This window comes from Cenococcum geophilum (assembly GCF_001692895.1).
Source record: "Cenococcum geophilum 1.58 unplaced genomic scaffold K441scaffold_113, whole genome shotgun sequence".
NCBI lineage: Eukaryota > Fungi > Ascomycota > Dothideomycetes > Gloniales > Gloniaceae > Cenococcum > Cenococcum geophilum.
Window position 1 is genome coordinate 91589 of NW_027137671.1, and position 23454 is coordinate 115042.

The 23454-nt window shown below is 38.4% G+C and overlaps 2 protein-coding genes across 2 annotated transcripts; both read left to right on the forward strand.

Moving 5' to 3' along the window:
- Window positions 1-2816: 2816 nt before the first annotated feature.
- On the forward strand, window positions 2817-5625 carry K441DRAFT_598082 (purine and uridine phosphorylase; the record flags this gene model as incomplete). The annotated part of the gene is made up of 5 exons (XM_067645089.1): window positions 2817-3821; window positions 4029-4064; window positions 4092-4312; window positions 4365-4925; window positions 4980-5625. Coding segments are annotated over 5 exons (2469 nt in total), but the record flags the coding sequence as incomplete, so codon positions are not given.
- Window positions 5626-5634: 9 nt separating this feature from the next.
- K441DRAFT_598089 (ankyrin) lies at window positions 5635-6060 on the forward strand (the record flags this gene model as incomplete). The annotated part of the gene is made up of 1 exon (XM_067645090.1): window positions 5635-6060. A coding segment is annotated over one exon (426 nt), but the record flags the coding sequence as incomplete, so codon positions are not given.
- Window positions 6061-23454: the final 17394 nt, after the last annotated feature.

Sequence of the window (23454 nt, forward strand, 5' to 3'; positions counted from 1 at the left end):
ACACATTTCGCACGTATTAGGTCGCGTGTAGTCTTTAGCCCTATATCTAAACCTTCTGCATTTATAGCATGCTATAGGGGTACGCCACTCCTTAAATGGTAATATAATAATCGCGCCTCCCCTAAATAACACGTTATTTAACGTAAGTAGCTTCTTTATATCCTCCTTTATTGCCACCTTAATAATTACTAACGCGTGCTAGCCGCGCGGCCTTAGTTGTCTGAGCTATTTTATTATATATACCTTTACACTATTCTCTATTTTAAAGCGTTCTATAACTAACCTACTTACTTTTTTACTATTAATATCTATTGCTAGAGGTACTTTAACCTAGTTTACCTTAACTGCGTACTACTTAGGTCTAATAAGCCTCGCCCTAAGGATATACGGTTTAAGCTATTAAGCAGTTATCTACCTAAACGCAGCTTCTTTATCCTTTTCTACCGAGAATTTAATAATATTTACGCTGTCGCTTGCTTGCTATACGCGGAAGTCCTTAAGTATAGCTCCTATAAGCCCCTTAATATCCTTTATACCTTATATAATGGTTTATTTTACTACTTTAGTAGTAGTAACCTTCTTTATTGCCGCTAAACCCGCTTAGCTAATGTCTATTACTAGCTGCTAATTAGGTTTCTTAGAGTTCCTAGCGCTCGTTATTTATAGTAAAGTTATCTTTAGTCCTACTATACCTTTACTAGCCGCTACTAATACCTATAATTATATTAGGGCTAAGGGAGTGTTTAATTACGCTTATAAAGACCGGATAGCCTTTTAGAGTTCGGTATTTTGCTTTTTAAGGCTTCGCTATTCCGATTTAATATCTACTAAGTTATTTTTAATGCTCTTAATAATGCTATTCTGGTTTATAATAATATTACTCTACTATACTATAGTTTCTTTAAGGCTTTCGATAAGTTAATAAAATTCATTATAATTAATACCTCCTCCTTTATATTTAGGTAAGGTAGAGACTCTTACTATAGGGAATAGAGGTAGTATATGCTGTATAGCTTATAGTCTAGTTTATAGTACGGTTGTCTGCTATTTAAACTGTGCTAATCTTTAGGCTTGTGTCCTTAGCGACTGCTAGGCCTCTTAGACCTTTGCGCCTGGTTTCTTTAAACGTCCTCTTAGTGGAGCTGCTGGCGGATCTAGAGGTAGTGTTGCTGATACGCGTTTAGGGGTTAAAGCAGCCATTGGGGCTCCGGGGCTTCGTTTGGTGGGCCGTAGGGGCCGCCTTATAGCGGGAACTAGCTAAATAAAAGACTAGGATTTGATTAAAAGAATGTCTAAGATAAATATCCTCCTCTTTCAAAAGTTTGTTCCCTTGAAGGTCTGGCTTAAGACCCGCTATCTCCACGTATGTATATATGTATGTATGTTCTATTATAGCTATACACTGTCTAACTTGGGTATAGGCCGTTACTAAGCGCTAACTAGAGTAAACTGACACGAATTATACCGGCTCCAATTTAGTAGCCAACTATAAGAGCTATTTCTCCTTCCTTTAATGCTGTGATTAATATAGGAAATAAAGGAAAGTAATATAATACCGTTGAAATATAGTAAGTTAGAGTACTATTTTGCTCTATCTTAGTTTAATAGTGGTTCTTTTAGATCTTAACGTAATCTCCTATAAGCCTAAATAAACGAAAACTGCGTGTACGGTTCGTGCTTCGCTAATCCTATATAAGAGGATAATAATCGTGTTTAATAATATAGCTTGTGTTATAAGATTCGATAAGGTCTGTAATAGCGTGTAAAAGTTATATAAGACTAGTGTTAGGGGAATTTCGTATAGAGTAATACAGGTGCTAGTTATAAAGGGGGCTCAACTTATTTTAGAATCGGCGTTCTAGGTCGTATATAGAGAGGACAGGCGATGATATATATGGTGAGCGGCGCCGTAGTGGAGTAGTTGCTGGTGCTAGCGGGGAGGCTCTAGGAGTACGCAGTGTAGTTATTAGTGCTAGCGGTGTAAAGGCTAAAGATTAATAAGGCTTTAATGGTGGTGGTGACTTTAGGTAAGAACGAGATGCAACGGTGGCGTATAAGGGACGGATAGGAGAAACTAGGCGAGGAGAGGAGGGTGACGGCTGGGTAGGTATATCGGTTAAGGTAAGAGGGGAAGGAGTAGCAGCAGCGTATTTTAATAGGCGTTCTTAGAGCGGGCTTATAGAGGGTGGTGGTGATAGTGGCGATAATATTGGAATATTATTAATTATATTAAATATTGTATCTGCTAGAAGGCAATCCTCCTTATAAAAGTTAAGGAGGTTATTGTTGCTCTATTCTCCTAAAGTGACCATCTATTGTACGCTTATTACTTTATTACAGATATAATAAAAGTAAGTATCTTTCCTAGATTTCGTGGAGTAGGAAAAGCCGTATATCGCTAGCTGCTGTGGAGGTAGATCTGTATATGTCTATGTTAACGGATAGTTTTCCAGACGTCTTGCGAGGTTTTGAGATGATGTAGAGGTGTTAGACGGTGGTCGTGACGCGCTTCGCGATCGTTGGGACGCGTTAGAACGCGACGGTGAGTTGCTTCAGCTTGCTGCTGGTGATGACCTAGGCGATGATAACGGTGCGAAGCGGTTTGATGCTGCTGCTGCTGCCATTCTCGCGTGTTTCCCCGCCATCTCCAGAAGGGTGTGGCCAGAGCGGGTCGGCCGCCCTCCCTGCTAGCGTACTCGCTTGCACTAGCAGCCTCTCGCACCAGCACTTGCGAGCGCTTCTTTTCCTGCAGTAGCTAAACCAACTCCTAAAACTCTAGCCCTTCAGTTCAACCTAGTCTCCTCTGCTCAGGGAATATGACTTCCACGCGTGTGCAGTCCCCGGCTTTGGACAACGATGAGTATACGGTTGGCTGGATCACTGCCCTTGCACTAGAGGCGGCCGCTGCCGAGGCAATGCTGGATGTGGAGCATGAGGAACCGCAATGGCAGCACGAAAACGACCACAACAATTACACCCTAGGTTCCATTAAGAAGCACAATGTTGTTATCGCCAGCCTTCCTGAAACGTATGGCCCTACAGCCGCCGCAACGGCTGTAAGCCAAATGTTATCCACCTTCAAATCAATCAGAATTGGCTTAATGGTGGGAATCGGAGGCGGAATTCCCAACCTGGAAAGCGGTCACGACGTTCGACTAGGCGATATTGTGGTGAGCAGACCAGAGGGCACGTTCGGTGGCGTAAAGCAGTATAACTTCGGAAAGACAACTGCTGGAGGGATTTTTCAACCACAAGGCTTCTTAAATTCTCCACCCCGGGTACTTCTTAACGCTGTAAACAAGCTTAAGAGGACACATTTAAGGCAACCAAGCGACGTACCCAACATTTTAAAGGAAATGGAGAAGATTAATCCTTTAATGGTTAAACCTAGACAAGGAGGACCATCCTACCTTTATCAGGGTTCAGAAAATGACCGCTTATTTCAACCAAGTTATAAACATAAGGAAGGAGCAAAAACATGCGAAGAATGCGAGAAGGAGCAGGAGGTAAAACGTCTCCCTAGGAATGACCAGGATCCCTTTATTCACTACGGCACCATCGCCTCTGGTAATCAGGTTATTAAAGACGCAGAAACCAGAGATAGGCTAGGAGAGGAATGCCTCTGTTTCGAAATGGAGGCGGCTGGGTTAATGAACGATTTCCCGTGTCTTGTTATCCGGGGCATCTGTGACTACGCCGATTCGCACAAGAACAAGCGTTGGCAAAATTACGCAGCAGCCACCGCGGCTGCATACGCCAAGGAACTCCTCCAAGTTACTCCGGTTCATGGTCTGAAAGAACTACCAAAGGCGGCAGGGTTGGTGATGAATAAGCGTTAGTCTCACTTCGTTCTAGGTCCGGTAGCCACTCGGCAAGCGTTTTTCTAGCAATTAATACCTAAGATATTCCTAAGACACTGCTTATAATAATGCTGACTATCTGTCCATAAATGTCTACCGTCTTTATGTTGTTACTACCGTTATGGAATTTTTCTGATTGGATATATAGTGCAGACAATGGATGAAAAGATGACCAAATTAACGGGAGAGTTTAAAGGTATTTTGGTTTAATCACTACTATATTGTCGCGAGGTACCTAACGCTATCTTAGCCCAACACAACCAAAAGCTTCTCAACTGGTTCTCCCCTCTAGAACCATCAGAAAGACATTATGGCATCCGCTCTAGCCGTCTTCCTAAGAGTGGCATGTGGATACTTCAGCATAATAGCTTCTTAAAGTGGCTGTCGGACTCGCCCGCAAGTCCAGCCCTTTGTTGCTCTGGAGATCCAGGAGCTGGGAAGACTTTTATTGCGTATGGAAGCATATGAATATAACTATATACTACGCTAATTTTTTTAATATAGGTCGCTCGTAGTTGATACTCTAAAAGAAAGTAATGCTACTAAGACAGGTATAGGGCTGGCCTACGTATACTGCGATTATCGGGACCAAATCCAGCAAACAACAAAGAACATCATTGGTGCAATTATAAAGCAACTACTCAGGAAATTGCCCACCACTCCAGAAGAGATTTCCGCGATTTGGCAGAAGCACCAGAATGAAAAAGTACCTCTTGAGCTTACAGCAGTGAACGAGGCGCTTCGCATTACTTGCAGGTCATTCAACCGAGCATACGTCTGCCTTGATGCACTCGATGAATGTCAGAGTTTCCGCGAGCTCTTAACCTTTTTGCAACAAGGCCCTTCATCTATTCGTTTATTCATCACCGGCCGCAACCACGTCCAGCCGTTTGTTCGAAAGATGTTTGAACACGCTCAAACGATTCGTATTGAAGCCAAAGATTCCGATATTCGAATGTTGATCCAGAAATATATTAACGAAGATCGCGATAAAGAGCCTGATATTATGGACGAGACGTTAGAGCAGGATATTATTAAAAAGATCTCTGCGTTATCCAAAGGAATGTTCGTTATCACCTAATATACTAAGTTGCGTACATATTGTTAATTACGTCACAGATTTCTTTTACCTGTCCTACACATTCGCACTGTCCTTGACGAACGAAACGTACGCGACCGCGGAGAAGCACTAAATACTCTGCCACCTAATCTTGAAGAAGCATTTGGTATTACAATGGAGAGGATTCAACGACAACCACAGGCCTGGGTTGAACAGGCCACCAAAATCCTCACGTGGATTAATTTAGCTGAACGGCCGCTCTCGATTAATGAGCTGCTTGAGGCATATGCTGTACGGGAAAATGACCACGATCTAAATATACGTGGCTTCCCAAGCCGGGGCATGTTTCTTGATTGTTGCCTAGGACTGGCTATAATCGAGAAAGAGACTTTAACGGTCCGCCTTGTCCATTTTTCTCTTCAGGAGTACTTCAAAACTAAGGGTCAAATTCTGGGTCGGCCGATTCAGGACGGCCATAATGCTATTGCTCGAGCGTGTCTTACATACCTCATGTTTCGATCCGTCACAACCAATATCTCGCCACAAGCTTTAATAGATTCCGGCCGGAATAAAGCAGAAAACCAAACACCATCGCATGCTCTCTTGGACTATGCAGCCTGCCAATGGGGCCACCACGTTCAAAAAAGCGGCTGTCCACAAGATCCAACAATTGATGCGATACTCAAATATCTTCATATGGATTTACAGGGCCGTATGAGGAGCCATAGACTTCTCTGTAGCTATCTTGACGTAACGCACCAACAGGCCAAGTCGTTCTCAGTTGTGCACATAGCGGCATACTTCGGTATCCATCAGGTCTTATTAGAACTGCTTGAGACGGATGACATCGAGGTGGACTCGAAGGGCTACGAGTACGGTCGGACGCCGCTCTCGTGGGCGGCAAAGAATGGGCACGAGGCCGTGGTCAAGCAGCTGCTCGAGACGGGCAAGGTGGACGTCGATTCGAAGGAGAAGTACGGTCGGACGCCGCTCTTGTGGGCGGCAGTGAATGGGCACGAGGCCGTGGTCAAGCTGCTGCTCGAGACGGGCAAGGTGGACGTCGATTGGAAGGGGAAGTATGATCGGACGCCGCTCTCGTGGGCGGTAGAGAATGGGCACGAGGCCGTGGTCAAGCTGCTGCTCGAGACGCGCAAGGTGGACGTCGATTCGAAGGAGAAGGACGGTCAGACGTTGCTCTCGTTGGCGGCAATGAATGGGCACGAGGCCGTGGTCAAGCTGCTGCTCGAGACGGGCAAGGTGGACGTCGATTCGAAGGACAATTACGGTCGGACGCCGCTCTCGTGGGCGGCAATGAATGGGCACGAGGCCGTGGTCAAGCTGCTGCTTGAGACGGGCAAGGTAGACGTCGATTCGAAGGAGGTGGACGGTCAGACGCCGCTCTTGTGGGCGGCAGTGAATGGGCACGAGGCCGTGGTCAAGCTGCTGCTCGAGACGGGCAAGGTGGACGTCAATTCGAAGGAGAAGGACGGTCGGACGCTGCTCTCGTGGGCGGCAAAGAATGGGCACGAGGCCGTGGTCAAGCTGCTGCTCGAGACAGGCAAGGTGGACGTCAATTCGAAGGAGAAGTACAGTCGGACGCCGCTCTCGTGGGCGACAATGAATGGGCACGAGGCCGTGGTCAAGCTGCTGCTCGAGACGGGCAAGGTAGACGTCGATTCGAAGAAGGACGGTCGGACGCTGCTCTCGTGGGCGGCAATGATTGGGCACGAGGCCGTGGTCAAGCTGCTGCTTGAGACGGGCAAGGTGGACGTCGATTCGAAGGACAATTACGGTCGGACGCCGCTCTTGTGGGCGGCAATGAATGGGCACGAGGCCGTGGTCAAACTACTCCAATCTTCCATTAGTTTATAACAGTAGATTATAATATATTTATTTTAATTTCTATTTCATAGAGGGTTAAGGGGAACGTATGCTTATATAGCAGTCTTACTTACCACTCCGGTTCTAGCATTTTCTATAACGGTCACCCGCTAGAATCTAGTTAAAGATATAAAAATAGAATATTCACGCCATAATATTTTCATGCGCTAGACCCATTACCCATATCTTACGAGCCTTAGCGTAGTGTTATATAATATATTAGGCTGTAGCCTTATTACTTAAGATTAGTAGCGCTGTAAGCCGCCTACGCTAGCAGGGAGGGCGGCCGACCCGCTCTGGCCACACCCTTGTTTTTATAGCACCGGCCACACCCTTGTTTTCGTGGCGTTTTTTTTTTTGAAAGAGGAGGATATTTATTTTGGACATTCTTTTAATCGAATCCTAGTCTTTTGTTTAGCTAGTTCCCGCTGTAAGGCGGCCCCTGCGGCCCACCGAACGAAGCCCCGGAGCCCCAATAGCTGCTTTAACCCCTAAACACGTATTAGCAATACTACCTCTAGAACCGCCAGCAGCTCCACTAAGATATGCAAAGAAACTGAGCGCGAAGGTACAAGAGGCCCAGCAGTTGCTAAGGACACGATCCTAAAGATTAGTATAGTTTAAGTAGTAGACAACCGCACTATAAACCAGACTATAAGCTATATAGCATATACTGCCCCTATTTCCTATAGTAAGAGCCTCTACCTTACCTAAATATAAAGGAGGAGGTATTAATTGTAATAAATTTTATTAACTTATTAAAAGCCTTAAAGAAACTATAGTATAGTAGAGCAATATTATTATAAACCAGAATAGTATTATTAAGAGTATTAGAAACGACCTAGTAAATATTAAATCGGAATAGTAAAGCCTTAAAAAGTAAAACGCTAAACTTTAAAAGGCTATTTAGTCCTTATAAGCGTAACTAAACACTCCCTTAGCTCTAACACAATTATAGGCGTTAGTAGCGGCCAGTAGAGGTATAGTAGGGGTAAAGGTAACTTAGCTATAAATAACAAACGCTAGGAACTCTAAAGAACCTAATTAGTAGCTAGTAATAGACGTTAGCTAAGTGGGTAAAAAGATAATAGAGAAGGTAGCTATTACTAAAGTAGTAAAGCAAACCATTATATAAGGTATAAAGGATATGGATAGGCTTACGGGAGCTATATTTAAAAACTTCCGTATATAGCGAATAAGAGATAGCGTGAGCATTATTAGATTCTTGGTAGAAAAAGATAAAGAAGCTACGTTTAGGTAGATAACTGCCCAATAGCTTAAACCGTATATCCCTAGGGCGAGGCTTGTTAGACTTAAGTAGTATATAGTTAAGGCGGACTAGGTTAAAGTACCTTTAGCGATAGATATTAATAGCAGAAAAGTAAATAAGTTAGCTATAGAGCGCTTTAGGGTAGAGAATAGTATAGAGGTATATATAATAAGATGGCTCGGACAACTAAGGCCGCGCGGCTAGTATGCGTTGGTAATTATTAAAGTGGCAATAAAAGAGGATGTAGAGAAGCTGCTTACGTTAGATAACGTGTTATTTAGGGGAGGTGCGATTATTATATCGCCATTTAAGGAACGATGTACCCCTATAATATGCTATAAATATAAAAGGTTTAAACATAGGGTTAGAGACTACACGTGACCTAATATATGCGAAATATATAGGCGGGAAGGCTATCTCTGGTGTAAGACGGTTAATCTATACTGCGTAAACTGTTAGGGTCCTTACTAAGCTTTATACTATAAATGCCTAGCATATAAGAAAGAAATGGATAGAATTCTCGCACAATAGCGTTATAAATAGAGAACTTTAAATTCTTTAGGCGAATATAAAGAAGTGTAGGGAAGCGTAGCATACGCTATATAACAATAAAGCGCTAGTAGACTTCTACTTTATTTTAGGCCAGGAGCCTTACTGCTTTCTCTTAGATAGGGAAGTAGTGCTAGCTGGCTTAAACCCCCAATAGATAAGGTTTGTCCTAATAGGTAGGCAGCAGCGGTATCCCCTAGTTAGGTTATATATCTAGGCGTCTAAAGAGCTAGCAGCTATATAGCTGTAGGTAAATTTAGTAGATATTACGGCGGTAGTGGCGCACGTCGGCCAAAGGAGACTTATAATTGTGTTAGTATATATTCTAGACAGATATTTAAGGAGAACTAAGGAAGAGAACCTAAAGGAGCTCTTTAGTAGGCTAGAGATAATTAATAGTCTAATCTAAAGTAAACTATTACGCGACCTATATACCGAGGTGGTAATTATAGGCGACTTTAATCGGCACAATCTGCTATAGGGAGGAAGTTATATTAGTACTACATTAATATAGAAAGAAAGCGCGCTAATTATTAACTTTATAGTAGACCGGTTACTCTAGAGCCTACTTCTAGTAGGAGTACTTATATTTAAGAGCGACGCGGGGCAGATATTAACAATTAACCTTATACTTACAACCCTAGGCCTAGTAAGTAAACTAGTAAAGTGCGCTATTTAGGAATATAAGTACGGGTCAGACTATAGAGCTATTTACACTAGCTTTTAGGTTAATATAGATACGCAGAAGAGCTAGGAGAGGCTGCTTATTAAAAATACGAACTGGGATAAAATTTAAGAAGATGTAGAGCAATAGAAAGAGATAGGATTTCTTATAGAAGATATAGACGAAATGGTTAACTGCCTTAATAGGTGGGTTAATAAAGCCCTTAAAGCACACTGCTAGCGGGCTAAGCCATTACTGTATATAAAAAGATGGTAAAATAAAGACCTTATAACGCTAAGGAAGTTATATATATACTAGAGGAATAGGAATAGTGCGATACGGAGATAAGAAAGGGATAACCCTAAACTATATAATATTGTAGCAAGAGCGAAGAAGCTCTTCTATAGAATTATTTAGTAATATAGGAAGCTCCACTGGGACAAATTCCTTAGTAATAGTGATAATATATAAAAAGCGTTAAAATACCTTAATCCGCAGGCTATATCCGCGTTTACTAGAATACCACTAATTAAGAAGGCTAGAGGATAGGGAGAGGTTATTATAAAGAACCATAATATTGTAAGAGAACTACTTTAGGCATTCTTTCCGGTCCCGCCGCCGTGCGAACAAAAGGAGGACGCTATGGCTAGCTATAACTAATTGCCGTAGGAGCCTATCGCTAAATACGAGGTTAAAGTAGCTATGTTTAGGGCTAGCCTAGATAAGGCTCCTAAAAGGGACGGCCTACTAGCTAGGGTATAGCGAGAGTTGTGGCCCGTACTAAGCGGTAAGATTACTACTTTCTTTACCAAATTACTTAAGATAGGGAAAGTACTATAGGAATGGAAGGTAGTAAAGATTATATTACTATAGAAGCTAAAGTGGGGGGACTATACGGTAGCAAACAACTATAGGCCGATCTCCCTCCTCCCAACGCTAGGAAAAGCACTTAAATCGCTAGTAGTGGAGAGGATAGTATACCTAGTGGAGGAACATAGCCTACTACCTAAGACACACTTTAGAGCTAGGAAGCGAAGGTTAACGACATATACGCTATTATATCTCTATAAGGACGTATTTAGAGCGTAGAGAGGAAAGAAGACGCTATCTCTAGTATTATTTAATATTAAGGGTGCGTATAATAATATAGCTATAGAGCCGGAAATTAGGAGACTACGGCAGCGTTAGATACCTTAGACGATTATATAATAGGTGTAGAACTTCTATATAAACCGTTAAGCCTATATTCTAGTTAATGGATATATATCAGAGGTATAGGCGCTCCTATAGGCGGGTCTTCCGTAGGGATTAGCACTGGCCCTAATACTCTTTCTATTCTTTAACGCGGATCTTATATAAAGCGCACCTAGAAATAGCAGCTCCATAGCCTTTATTAACAACTACTCGGCATAGGTCATAGGCCTTACGGCGAAGGAAAACACGTAGATTATCTAGGGCGAGATTATACTAATGCTTAAGAAATAGGAGAGAACTAGTAGAGCTTAATTTAAAGCGAAGAAAACGTTATTTATCCACCTTACTAGATATAAAGAAGCGGGTAGGGATGCTACCACGCCGCTCTAATTTAAAGGAAAAGGAATCCCCCTAACACAGAAAGTTAAAATCCTTAGGGTAATTCTTAATAAGGAGCTACGGTTTAAGGTATACCTAATAGATAAGGTAGGCAAGGCCACTAAGGTAGCGCTAGCGTTGCGTAGATTAAAGGGACTATAGTCTAAGAGCGTTAAGCAGCTAGCTAAGAGCTTAGTCCTACTAGTAGTAAACTACGCGTTACTAATATAGTACCCACTTATAATATAAGAATTAATATAGCTCCTTTAGCAGGCGTAAAGGATTACGGTATAAGCTATTATTAGGGGGTTCCGCACTATTACTCTGCCAATAGCAGAGGTAGAAGCTGGCTTACTCCCTCTTAAGTAAAGGCTGCGTAACCAGGCTATCGCGTTCTAGGTATTAATCTATAAACTAGGCAAATTACACCCTTATTAGATAATTTAAAGACAGAGGCTCTATAGATAGCACCAATCGCCGCTCTAGAGGATAGCAGAGATATATAAGGATATCTAGGTAAATAGGGTGTTAGAGGTTAAACCATATACATGCCTACCGTGGGTGGCTAAGCCTAATATAGTAATATATAAGGACAAAGAGTATGCTTAAGCTGTTATTAAAGACTATAAGCCAGGGCAGGTTAATATATACGTTAATATATTAGTGCGCAATAGTAGGGCAGGAGTTAGTGTGTATACTATACTATCTAAAGCAACGCTCTTAAAAACGGTAGCAAGCTCTAATTAGGCCGATACTTACCTTATAGAGCTTCTAGCAATTAGCAAAGCAGCCAACTAGCCATAGAACCCCACGTGTACGGCTGTCAACTAAGCAGGTTTTCTAATACCTGCTTTTAGTATAAGAATATTCTCCAACTTATAATTAGCGTTACTGTTAGTATAAAGCTGGAGGGCTAGAGCCTGCTAGGAAGTAGTTATAGAGATCTTAAAGAAGCTTTAGCTAAATAATGTCACGCTATACTAGATTCTAGGCCACTTAGGGTTTATAGGAAACAAGAAGGCCAATAAGCTTATTAAAGCAGTAACAAGACTAGAGAGCGAGGAGCCACTACAGAGAGACGGCCTCCTATAGTACCTTGTAACGCAAGCCTTAAAAAGAGCTAAAATAACAATAGGACTGCTTTTATTAGGAAGATCTAATATAGGCAAGTTTATAAGGAAGATTAACGCAGTACTCCACCTTAGAAAGGCTGTAGGATTATACTAGCAGCTAATTAGCTTAGAAGCTGCCATTCTTACGCAGCTATGGACCGGCAAGTCATTTCTAAAAGAATATCTCTACAAAATTAATGCATTAGAGACGGCGTTATGCGACTGCGGGCTTACAGAATTAATATAGCACTTCCTCTTCTCTTATAGGAGGTGGATATAGTAGAGGTTTAAACTAAGAGAGTAGTATAGAGATTGATTTGGGGATCTATTATATATATTAGGAGGCTACTCACGTAGATAAGAAGGAGGCAGGAATATTAACGGCCTAATTAAGCGCTGGAAGCCAGACATTAACATAATTAAAGCTATAATTAAATTTGCAAAAGAGACCGGACGTTTACACTTAAGTGTATAAGATATAAAGAGTATAGAAGCCGACATTAATAAGTAAAGACTCTTAAAAATCCCTCCTCTAATTGTCTAACCGAATACACCGCGAGCCTTCTCTACACGTGCCTCTACTGGTGCGTCGCTGATTAAGAAGCGTATAACACTAGAATAGCCCTATAAACACAAGGCGTTAAAAACTACTTACCTGGGCTCGCCTCTAAACTCTAACTTTCTTCTAATAGTAACACATTACTTTCCTTTATTTTTTCCTTGGTTGAGCATGGTGTTAGGTAATAGATATATAGTTCTTATAGTTGGCTTCTAAACTAGAGCATGCATATTAATGGCAGGAAGTATTTAGTTAGCGCTCTGTAACGGCCCATACCTTAAATAGTGTATGGCTATAATAGAATATACATATATACATACATACATACGTTTTTGTGGCGTTTCCTAGACATTAGCGCGGTTAAAGCTATAATCCACTTTGCAAAGGAGATAGGACGTTTACACCCAAGTAAATAATAAGCCGATCTTAATAAGCGAATACACTTAAGGATCCCCTCTCCTACCTACGCCTCCTAACCGACTACACTGGCGGCGCGAAGAAATTCCGAAGAGAATATGTTAATTAGCCTAAAGAGGTAAAAAGCTAACTAATAAGAGGGCGAGAAAATTTAACGAATAAGAAGGCGAGAAAATTTGACGAATAAGAGCGTGAGAAGATTTGATAAATAAGGGCGAAGATTTAACGAATAAAAGGGCGAGAAGACTTAAGCAATATAAGGGCGAGAAGATTTAGCCAATGAGGGCGAAAAGATTTGACCAATAAGAGGGCAAGGCGAGCCCAACCCAATTTTTTCTCGGGCGGTATTCAACTCCTTTCGGAACTGACGTTCCTCCAGGCACGGCTTTAGCTCCCCTACGGGAGCCACCAGCCACGTTTTCCTCTCCCGTACGGGAACCAATGCCCTGCGGCTTCCGTTCTCCTATTTCCAGATCCACCAGCAATTCGCCCGCGTAGTTTTTAATTTTATCCGTATAGTATAAACAGCTAATAAATATAATAATCTTCTATATTTTAATCCTATATTAAAATTTAATTACCTAGATTTTATATCCTATTTCCTATAATATCCCATACGGAATAATTTAATAAAAAATCTTATAGAAACTGGAATTTGTGTTCCATTTTAAAAATATATTTATAAAAGGTAATGTTTTATACGGGATTTCTACTAAAATTCTCTTTTTATATCCAGCTTTTAAATACCTCTTTTGATATCCTTCTATACGGAAAAAGTGGCTATAAAAATAATACTTTTATTATTTTCTATCCCGTCGGAACTTTATTTAAAACCGTTTAAAATTACTAGCTTTTCTTTTCTTATTTTCTACGCCATTCCGTATAGATAGTATATCTAAGAAAATAATAAAGTTCCAGTTTCTTTATCTTATTTTTAATAGAAACCCACTTATATAACTAACTCTGTCTAGTAATATTAGATTCTACGTTTTGGGATTAAGGCTATGCATCTATATTACATTAAAGCTATATATTAGGAATAATGATAAAGTTTATTTCGCCCAGAGGCACTAAGCCTAAAGGGCACTAGTACTATATTACATACTTTTACTCCCTTTAGTCTCGCTATATTCTCGTATAAGCCCGTATATATACCTTATTTAGTACTCCCTAGTATTACTTATACCTTATTCTACGAGATCTTATAAGTAGTTAGTAATAGGTAGTCTTAGGGGGCTATTCCTCTAAGTGTTCAGTATCCTATCTTTAGCGATTAAAGCGAGATCTGCTAGTAGCACGAGGGTACATAGTGTGGGTTAGTTAAAGCATAAGGGGGGGAGATTTAACTATAGTGGGTGGGTTATTGATCTGGTTCTGCCTTAAGTCATCCAGTAGCTATTATATATTTTACTATTATTTAGACCACATTTACATTTAGTGTCTATTATCTAGGGTTAGATAGCGCCTTACCCTTAAGGTAGAAGGATAAGCTGCCTCTTCTTATATCTATTTGCTGCAGCATTTGCTCTTAATATACTGTCTATTTTATACACCTAAAGAGGAAATATTCTACTGTTTCTCTTACTTGTTTATAGTTATATTAATTTAATTCTACCGCTTTAATCCGGTGTAGATATCCATTAAGTTATATTATTCCTATCCGTAACTAGGCCAATACATTTACCTTTTCTTACTTAAGAGGGTTATATAGCCTACGGGTATATTTACCTAGTAGCGCTATATCTATTTTTCTTAAGTACCTTCCTACTCCTTCCAGTAGTATTTTCCTTCCCTACTGTCTTACTCTTGCGGTATTTATTATTATAGCCTTGGCCTAGTGTTATTGTCCTTACAGTAGGCGTTCTTATATAGTGGCCCGCTGTACTACTTCTTTTACTTTTTTACCTAGTTTGAACTCCCCTTATATTAGGACCCATGTAATAAAAACGCGGTTACTTCTTTGCCTTAGCGTGCGGGTTATATTATAAATCTATATAATACTTATTTGGCCGGACTAGTGCTTAGGTTAGCTAAGCGCTAGTAATACCGCCTAGTTACTAGTAAATATAGTAATCTATCTCCCCTATAAATCCGGCGGTAAGCATCTTATCGCTATTAATATTGCTATTAGTTCAGCCATATATAGGTTTTGTTCTGCTCTTAGTCCTAGTATAATTAAGTATATAATAGCTTCTCTATTTAGCGTATTGCTAAGGGTGTTATAGATACCGCCTTCTATCCCTACTATACCTTTCCTTTTAGACGAGCTTGTTGCGATCTATATACCTTAGGTAGAGTTAGCTGCTTCCATTACCCTATTTTTATTTAAGTTAATACTTATAAGCAGTTAGTCCTCCTATAGTAGTACTATATAGGGTTAAATAACCTCTATCTTATTTGTTAGTGTATATTAGTATATATAGGCTATCTTTTGTAATAGGGACGTAAACCTCTAAAGCCCCTTTATATAGAGCCTTAAGAGTGGGTTTGTCTTATATAGCGTATAGAGGTTAACCTATAGCTTAGTGGCCCTCTTTAAATGCCGCTTACGTACTAACTGTATATTTGCTTCGGCCTCCCTAATAACTATAGCTACTATATAGAAAGTTCCTATAATTGCCTACGCTCTAATTCTTTATACCCTATTTATTACGGCTATAGCAGAACCCCCACAGGTATACATTTAGATATTTAAGGCGTAGTCCACTACCGGCGCTACTGTTGCCCTAAATAGTTATCTTATAGTTAAGGGGGATACCATCTAGAGTCTCTTTAGTGCTATAGCTGCGATAAGGCCCTTAGTGGCTGCTTTTATAACGTATTACTTATACCAAAGCTCCGCATCTATAACTACCCCTAGGATCTTAGCTGTATGCCCTAGTATAACTATTTTTCCTTTAATTATAAATGGGGCAGTATTAGTCCGGTCCGCGTTTCTCGTAAAGTACACTAATATAGTCTTTTTACCTTTAAACGTTGCGCCGCTTCGTTTTTCCCAGTTTATTACTCTATTAATAATAGCCTAAATACCTTCGCGGTTTGCTGCTACCGATGGTCCTATAACCTATACATTATAGTCGTTTATAAACGCCATTAAGCCTCTATTTATATTAAGCCGGTACTAGACTAAGTTAGCGTTAAAAAAGAGGAATAGTATTAGTAAGAGCAGAGATCCTTATAGTGGTCCTGCTTATAGTAACTATTGCTAGTTAGAGGTATAGCTATTAACTAAAATAGTTGCCGTATAATTAGAGTAGAATGCATTAATCTACCGCACTAGCACTAGCGGTATACCTCTTGCTATAAGCCTCTATAATAGCCTCTCTTTATATACTCTATTATATACACCTTTTACGTTAAAATTAATAAGGCTAAGCACCTTCCTAGACCTTTACGCGTTGTAGATATATTCTTACAGTAGCAGTAGCGCCTATTTAGTAGAGCGCTTCTTCCTTGCCCTAAAGTGGTTTATAGGTAGTAGTCTAAAGGTCTTTACTACGTATAATATTCTCTTAGCAACTATAGACTTCAGCACCTTGCCCAACGTAGAAAGCAGAGAGATAGGCCTTTATACCCTTGCCTTTATATAGTCTCCTTTATTCGGCTTCTTAAGCGGTATAATCTTAGTATTTCTCTATTAGTTAGGAAGGTCGCCCTCGCCTAGTAAGGTCTAAAAGAGGAGTAGTACCCTATCTTTTATTACCGGCTATATCTGCCTCTATACTATCGCTAGTAGGCCGTCATCCCCTAGCGCTTTCTATGGCTTTATTATAAATATCTTCTGTTCCACCTCTTCCATTATAAGACGCGGTATTAGTGTTAGCGTTTATTAAGGCCGCAGGCCCTCGCCCTCTATTCCTACTAGTAATAGGGGAAAGAATGTGGTTAATAGCTCCGCTGCTTACTTATTTTTTCCTTCTATAGTAGATCTATTAATTTTTACTAATGGTGGTATCTTATTAAACACTAAGTTGCTGCTTAGGTTAAGGTATTTAGCTACTTGCTAAATATTTACGTTATTGGCTAGAAAGTTGTTCTAGTGTGTCCTTTTCTATTTCTATATTGCATTATGGTATTTCTTTAAGGCCTCCTTTGCTTATTACTCTAGTTTTAGTAATATCTAGCCCGCTTAGCGTTAGTTCTTTACTTAGTTCCTTTAATAAGTATATACCCGGCAGAGCTTTATAAGGTCTGTTATTTACTACCTTTTTATATATAGTAAGGGTCTAGCTTTTAGAGTTAATGCGTAAACTGCCTCTAGTACTATATCTATAAGCCAGTCTATTTACTGCTGTACTTTACCGCCTATTAGGATAATATAGAGGGCAGTAGCAATCCTATTCCTAATTTTATTCTATAGTGCGTTCTTAAAGAGCATTCTCTGTTTTATAGCGCGTTTAGGGACCATAATATTAAATATTATCTTAATTGCCCTATAATTAGATCTGTGTTCTGTCCTATATACTATATACTTTACTATTATAGATACTAGCTCATCTAATACTAGGATTAGGTTAATCGTTATCTCGCAGTTGCTATTTTGCTATATTTTCGTACCCTTAGGCAGCAGGCTATGTAGGGAGTGATCTCTTATAAGGTTAATAATCGGGTCGGCTTCTCCCTATCTCGCTAGCGAGATATTATTTCCTCCTTATAGCTAGTCATGCCAATTAAAGTCTCCTACGAGTATAATATTGGTTTATATACCTATCTTATTCTATATTTCCTAGATTAGTTAGTATAGTTTACTAGCTATATCTTATAGTGCCTCTGTACTCTTTCCCTTAATGTATACTAATACTACCAGTACTAATTGGTTGGAAAGGTGTAGTACCGCCATAGTAAGGTCTGCTGACTATACTAGCACCTATTTAGCCTTAATGTCTTTTTGAATTTATAGCATGCTCCATACCGCCCACCTCTCTTTATACTGGACTGTAGGTATTACCTTAGTCCAATTTAGGTATCCTATAGGGACTATTACGACTATATTATCTGTTTTCTATACGTATAGCTCTAATATCGCTAACACTCTAAAGTCTTTTAGTTGTTTATCGTTTATTAGGCTTTACTATACTATACTTTACTTTTAGACATTTAGTTAAAGTACCTAAAGTGTTTTATATATAGCGGGTAGGATAAAGCACTCGACAATTTTTACTAAACGATTTATATGGTCCTCCGTATAGTATATACTTTAAAATCTATTCTTAGCATTTATTATAATAATGTCCTTCTTAAGCGTATTTAGTATATACTTACGGTCTTATATATATAAATGCTTTGTATCCTAGTGCCTAATACTAATAGCATTATGTTAGGCCGCTTTTAGGTTTATAGGTTCTAATATAGGCTAATTCCCCTATAATATAAAAGTATTGGTCCTACAGCAACCGTGCTACCTTACTACTTTTAGTAACGTATATAACTATTAATCTATATACCTTTCCTGTATCTTTTTTACTAAGCTACCCTATTTGGGCTATGTATACATTATTTTCTTTTCCTAATACCTTTGCTGCTTTATCTTAAACCTTTCCTTCCTAGTTAAGCACTACTATTTAATTAGTATTGTTTATTTTTACTAGGTAAAGCTAGTCTTGCAGTACCCAAACACTAAGTACTAAGGTCTTTTAGGCCGCTTCTTTTACACGTTAGAGCTTAGCTTTATTTCTATAAGTTATTTTAATACGTATAGGGTTTCTAGGGTCTTTAATTACTGCTACGTAGCGCTAGCTTTTATGGCCTTCCATTATATATATATTACTTTTAATTACTTACCTAATTACCCCCGGTTGTGCTTTGTTCTTATTTTTCTCTTTAATTCTAGATATATCCACTATATAGTATAGCGTGTCGGTAATAGTCGATGGTATAGTATTCCTTAAAGGGAAGGACGTTAGGTTGCTTAGTTAACTGCTTAGCAGTATATAGGCAATATCCGCGTATAACGGAGCCGCGCTTAGTAGTGCTTAAATGTTGGATAATTGGGTCTAGATTACCTCCATCTTTTCTATAACCTTTACCCTAAGCGCGTTAATCTACTCTATAAACATTTCGGTAAGGACTTTAATTTAGTTTACTTATACCTTTTTCTACTCCTCTATTACCCCTGGTGGTAACGTAACTAGGTTAGTTAGCATCTTAAACTATATATTTATTGTTATATTTATCTTCTTAGTTATTAACTGGTTTACCGTAGTGGCTATTATTACCAGCTATTCTGCTCTCTTTTCAGCCATTACGCGGTTTCTTATTAACACTATTTAATCCTTAGGGCGTAGTTTTTTCCCTATATGCTTCGATCGTGGTGCACTAGGGGCTACTGCTGCTATATAGACCGTATCTTTTATATCGCTCTCGTAACTATCGTTTTCAAGGGCCTTAGTTGTCTTGGCGCGTTCCCGACACGATTGACGCGTCGTGCCTCCTTCCGCCTCTGCCGTCTCCATCTTTCCTTTCTTAACTTGGCTACTGCGTGCTAGGGGGGGGGGGGGTATTATTTAAAGATTAGGGGAGATCAGGTCGTTCTCTATGTTAGGAATACAGGTAAGTTGCCGTCACGCGAGGCAAGTTGCCGTTACGTGTTGCCGCGGCACTAGCGTGGCGAGGAGCCTTAGGCTCCTCGCCCTTCCATAAGGAAGAAATAGAACAAAAAGAATAATAACTATTATACTACCTATAACTTGTAGATACGTAATATTACCTTATATTACCAATACTAATTAGTAGTTAACTTTACTATTATACCACAGAACAGCTAGGTATTCCACTAAGAAGAGATAAGCTACTATACTAGTACTACTTGTGTTAAAGAAAGCTGTCTTTTAAGGTTAGAACTAGTCCTAAACCTTAAATAAAACTCTTCTATAAATCTAAGGATTTAAAGGCCAGAACTAGTCCTAAGCCTTTCCTAGATTATAGATTCTTGCGTCTATTATATAGAATAATACGCTTTATAAGTCTTTATAATTTAAGGCCAGAACTAGTCCTAAGCCCTATAATCGCAAATATACGTTATAAACGCGTACTAAATAACGAACGCGTACTAAACGACAATCCCTACCCTAATAATACTTCCCTCCCCCTAAAAATATGGCTACGCCTACCTTAAATAACTGGGAAGACTCCTTACTACTAGGGGTAGCTTTATACGCGAAACTTATTAATAAAAATTAGGATAAATTTACCTTTAATATAATAACTTATACCATAAAATAAGTTAATAGCTTTCTCCTACACCGTATTATATTCTACTAAAGTAGACACTACGCCGATTTATAGCTGTAGAAATATTTTAGGGAGGATTTTATAGGATGGACTGCTAACACCTAGGCACTTAGCAATATTAATATTGATTAGGATTTTTAAGACTTCCTTTATAGGAATAGGGTATATATTACTAAGAACAGTAACCCAATTACTAGCAATATTTAGGCTGTTATTATTAGTATAAAAGAACTAGTATAGATAGAAGCTAAGATTATATATTAACTATAGAAACCTAGAACCAACCTATATTCTTTAAAAGGTAACTTTAATTTAGAACGAAACCCCTAGAACGCTACTCTCCTACCTAGGGGTACTCTCCTACCTAGAGGTGCTCTTCTACCTAGAGGTACTCTTCCTCTACCTTCACTACCTCTAGCTCCTTTACTCTAGCCAACCGGTAAGCCTCTACTATAAGAAGTTACGAATCTAATAAAGGTATATTTAGATAAAGAGAAGAAGTTTAGAGGAGAATTATATAATATACTTAAAGTAAAACTATAGGTTTTCTATAACTATTATAACAAGGTTAGAATTTAATACCACTAATACTACTATACTTTCTCTATTATGTTAAAGGGACAGGTAGTAATATTTTATTATAACTATATTACGGGTAAAAACTATAGCTTTAATGTAATGCTTTAGCTTACTAGAGCCTACTTTAAAACTAATAATAATTGCTAACTTTATATATCTAAATGGCGGGAGACTATATTTTAGAGAGTTATTACTTTTAACCTAATAAAGACTTATTTAGAGTGCCTTTAACTACTCTTTAATAAACTCTAGAAAATCTAATATAGCCTTATTAAAACTTACTAAAATAAGAACAGTCTAAGGGACTAGGTTCTCTTAACCTGCTATAGCGTTTTTAAGTGTAACTTAGCGCTATATAAACCTATAAATACGTTTAAAGGAGTATATACTAAGCTACGCTTTGCTATAGGTACTATAATATAAATATAAGAATCTTAATAGTTTTATACTAAAAGCCCTACCTAACTAAGCGTTTCTAACTAATATAATTATAACTAAACTAACTAAATATATAGTGGCTGTGGTAGGGAATATAGTAAAGGGTATAATTAACGTTAACTATAAGGCAATTATGGAGGTCCTTATAGAGGTTTATTCCGAAGTAATCGCTAGAAGAAGTATTACGTTTATAAGAAGCCAAATTACTAGTTAACTAGATACTCCCTTAATAAGTAAAAGGAGGTATATAATAAGTTTTATTAGAGTATAAAAAATGTTAGAAATTATAAAGTTACTATAGCCTACTTTTAAAGCTTTCTAGTTTAATATAAAGGCGTAAAAGATCTTAAGGGTAAGGTTAATAAGGTTAAACAGCTCCTTATAGATATAGAAATTAAGGACTACTCCCCTAACCAATACTTTACTAAGTATAGTAAGGTAGATGGTATATAAACTGTTACTATTCTTAATAACCAATCTACGCTCCATTCTATTACGAAATTAAATATCTTTAATAAGCTAAAAGAGAGTTTTATATTCTCCTTTAATAATAAATACTTAGTAAACGTCTTTTATAGTATTATACTAGACACTAGAGCCGTAGGAGTATCTATAGTAGGAGAACCTTAAGTTCGAGCCCTTTAGTAGCTTAATAGCTCTATTTAGATTAACTATTTAACGGTAGGCTAATACACGATTTATTTTAGTAAGGGTACTATAATCTTTCTTAGCATAATTAGGGTTCAAACACCCTTAGGGTATATTACTTTTTACGTTATTCCTATAAACACCCCGCTTCTATTTTATATCAGAGATATAAATAAATTAGGCGTTAAGCTTAATAACCTTAAGAATATACTTATTTAAGGAGATAATTGGGTGCCTATTATACGCAAGTAGGGTTACCCCTAGTTGCTCCTTTACTAACTAGAAAAGAGTATTACTTAGAGTCACTTAACTAAGTTAGAGTTACGCCAATTACACCATTATTTTAGCCACCTATCCGTTTATTAATTACTTAGGGTTCTTTAGCAAATAGGCTATAAAGTTAAGGTTAAGGTAATTAAGTATTTTATAAAATACTACTATTACTACTAAATAAACCAAAAGTTCCCTGGCCGATTTAAGTTCACCCTTAAAGATAACTATAACTTTAACTTCTATATTATTATTAACGTTATATATCTTAGCGGCAAGCTAGTACTTTAAGTTATTAACTTTTTAATTTCCTTTTAAGCCGCACGTTTTTTAAAGGATATATTAGCTAGGAACGCATAGAATACCCTTTAATTATACTAGATTAATGTCTACCTAAAACCCCCTAATTAAATCGTCTATAATATAAGAAAGAACTTCTTATCTATAGAGTTTTGATAATAGATAAAGGTAATAGTAATTAAGGTTAAGGAAGTCCCTATTAAGGCATATAATAGTATTAAAAAAGTGGAACGATATTATAAGCCATTACACCGCGTATATAAGATTATTTTTTTAAAACTAGAGGGTATTAGCGAAGAGCTTATCTTATAAATAGCTATTAAAGCTATTAACAATTCCGCTAGCCCGGAGAGACTTATACCTCTATTACTAGTTTTTAGCGCCTAACCTTAAATAACTAATAATTCTTTACTATCTCCCTCCGTTATATAACGAGCTAAGGCTATTTATAAGGTAATAAAGGAGGTATAATATCTTTACGCTATACGCTAGGTTAACAACGTACTAGGAATAAGAAATAGCCTAAATACCTTAACTATGCTTAATCTACTACTCTAGTCTAAGGTACGCGTATAGCGTAAAAAGGGAGGGTAGTTAGGCCTATATTAACTTATTATAATTAACGGTTAAACTTATACTATTTAGATGCCTTACGGACCTACTTAATTCTATTTAACCATTATTAAGCCTTACTATAAAGATAATAGTTCTAAGCCTTTATAGGATGCCCTAAAGGAGAACTATAATTAACGTGCTTTAGAAGGCAACTATAATTTTAATATAATTATAGTAGAGGTTCCGCAACTATAACGCGGTAAAGGTTACCTAAAGAAATTATAAAATCGCTAACATTTTGTTAATTTTAAAGAGCAATTTATTGCCGCCATTAAGAATAGAGTTAAGTTATTAATAGCCTTTATAACAGCTAAGGAGAAGGCTAACTTTAAGCTTGTAAAACAGCTCTAAAAGGAAGGTTATATTATAACCTTTAGAGCTCCTTTCTAAGCATCTAATAAGTAGGAGATTAATGGTCTTATTANAANAG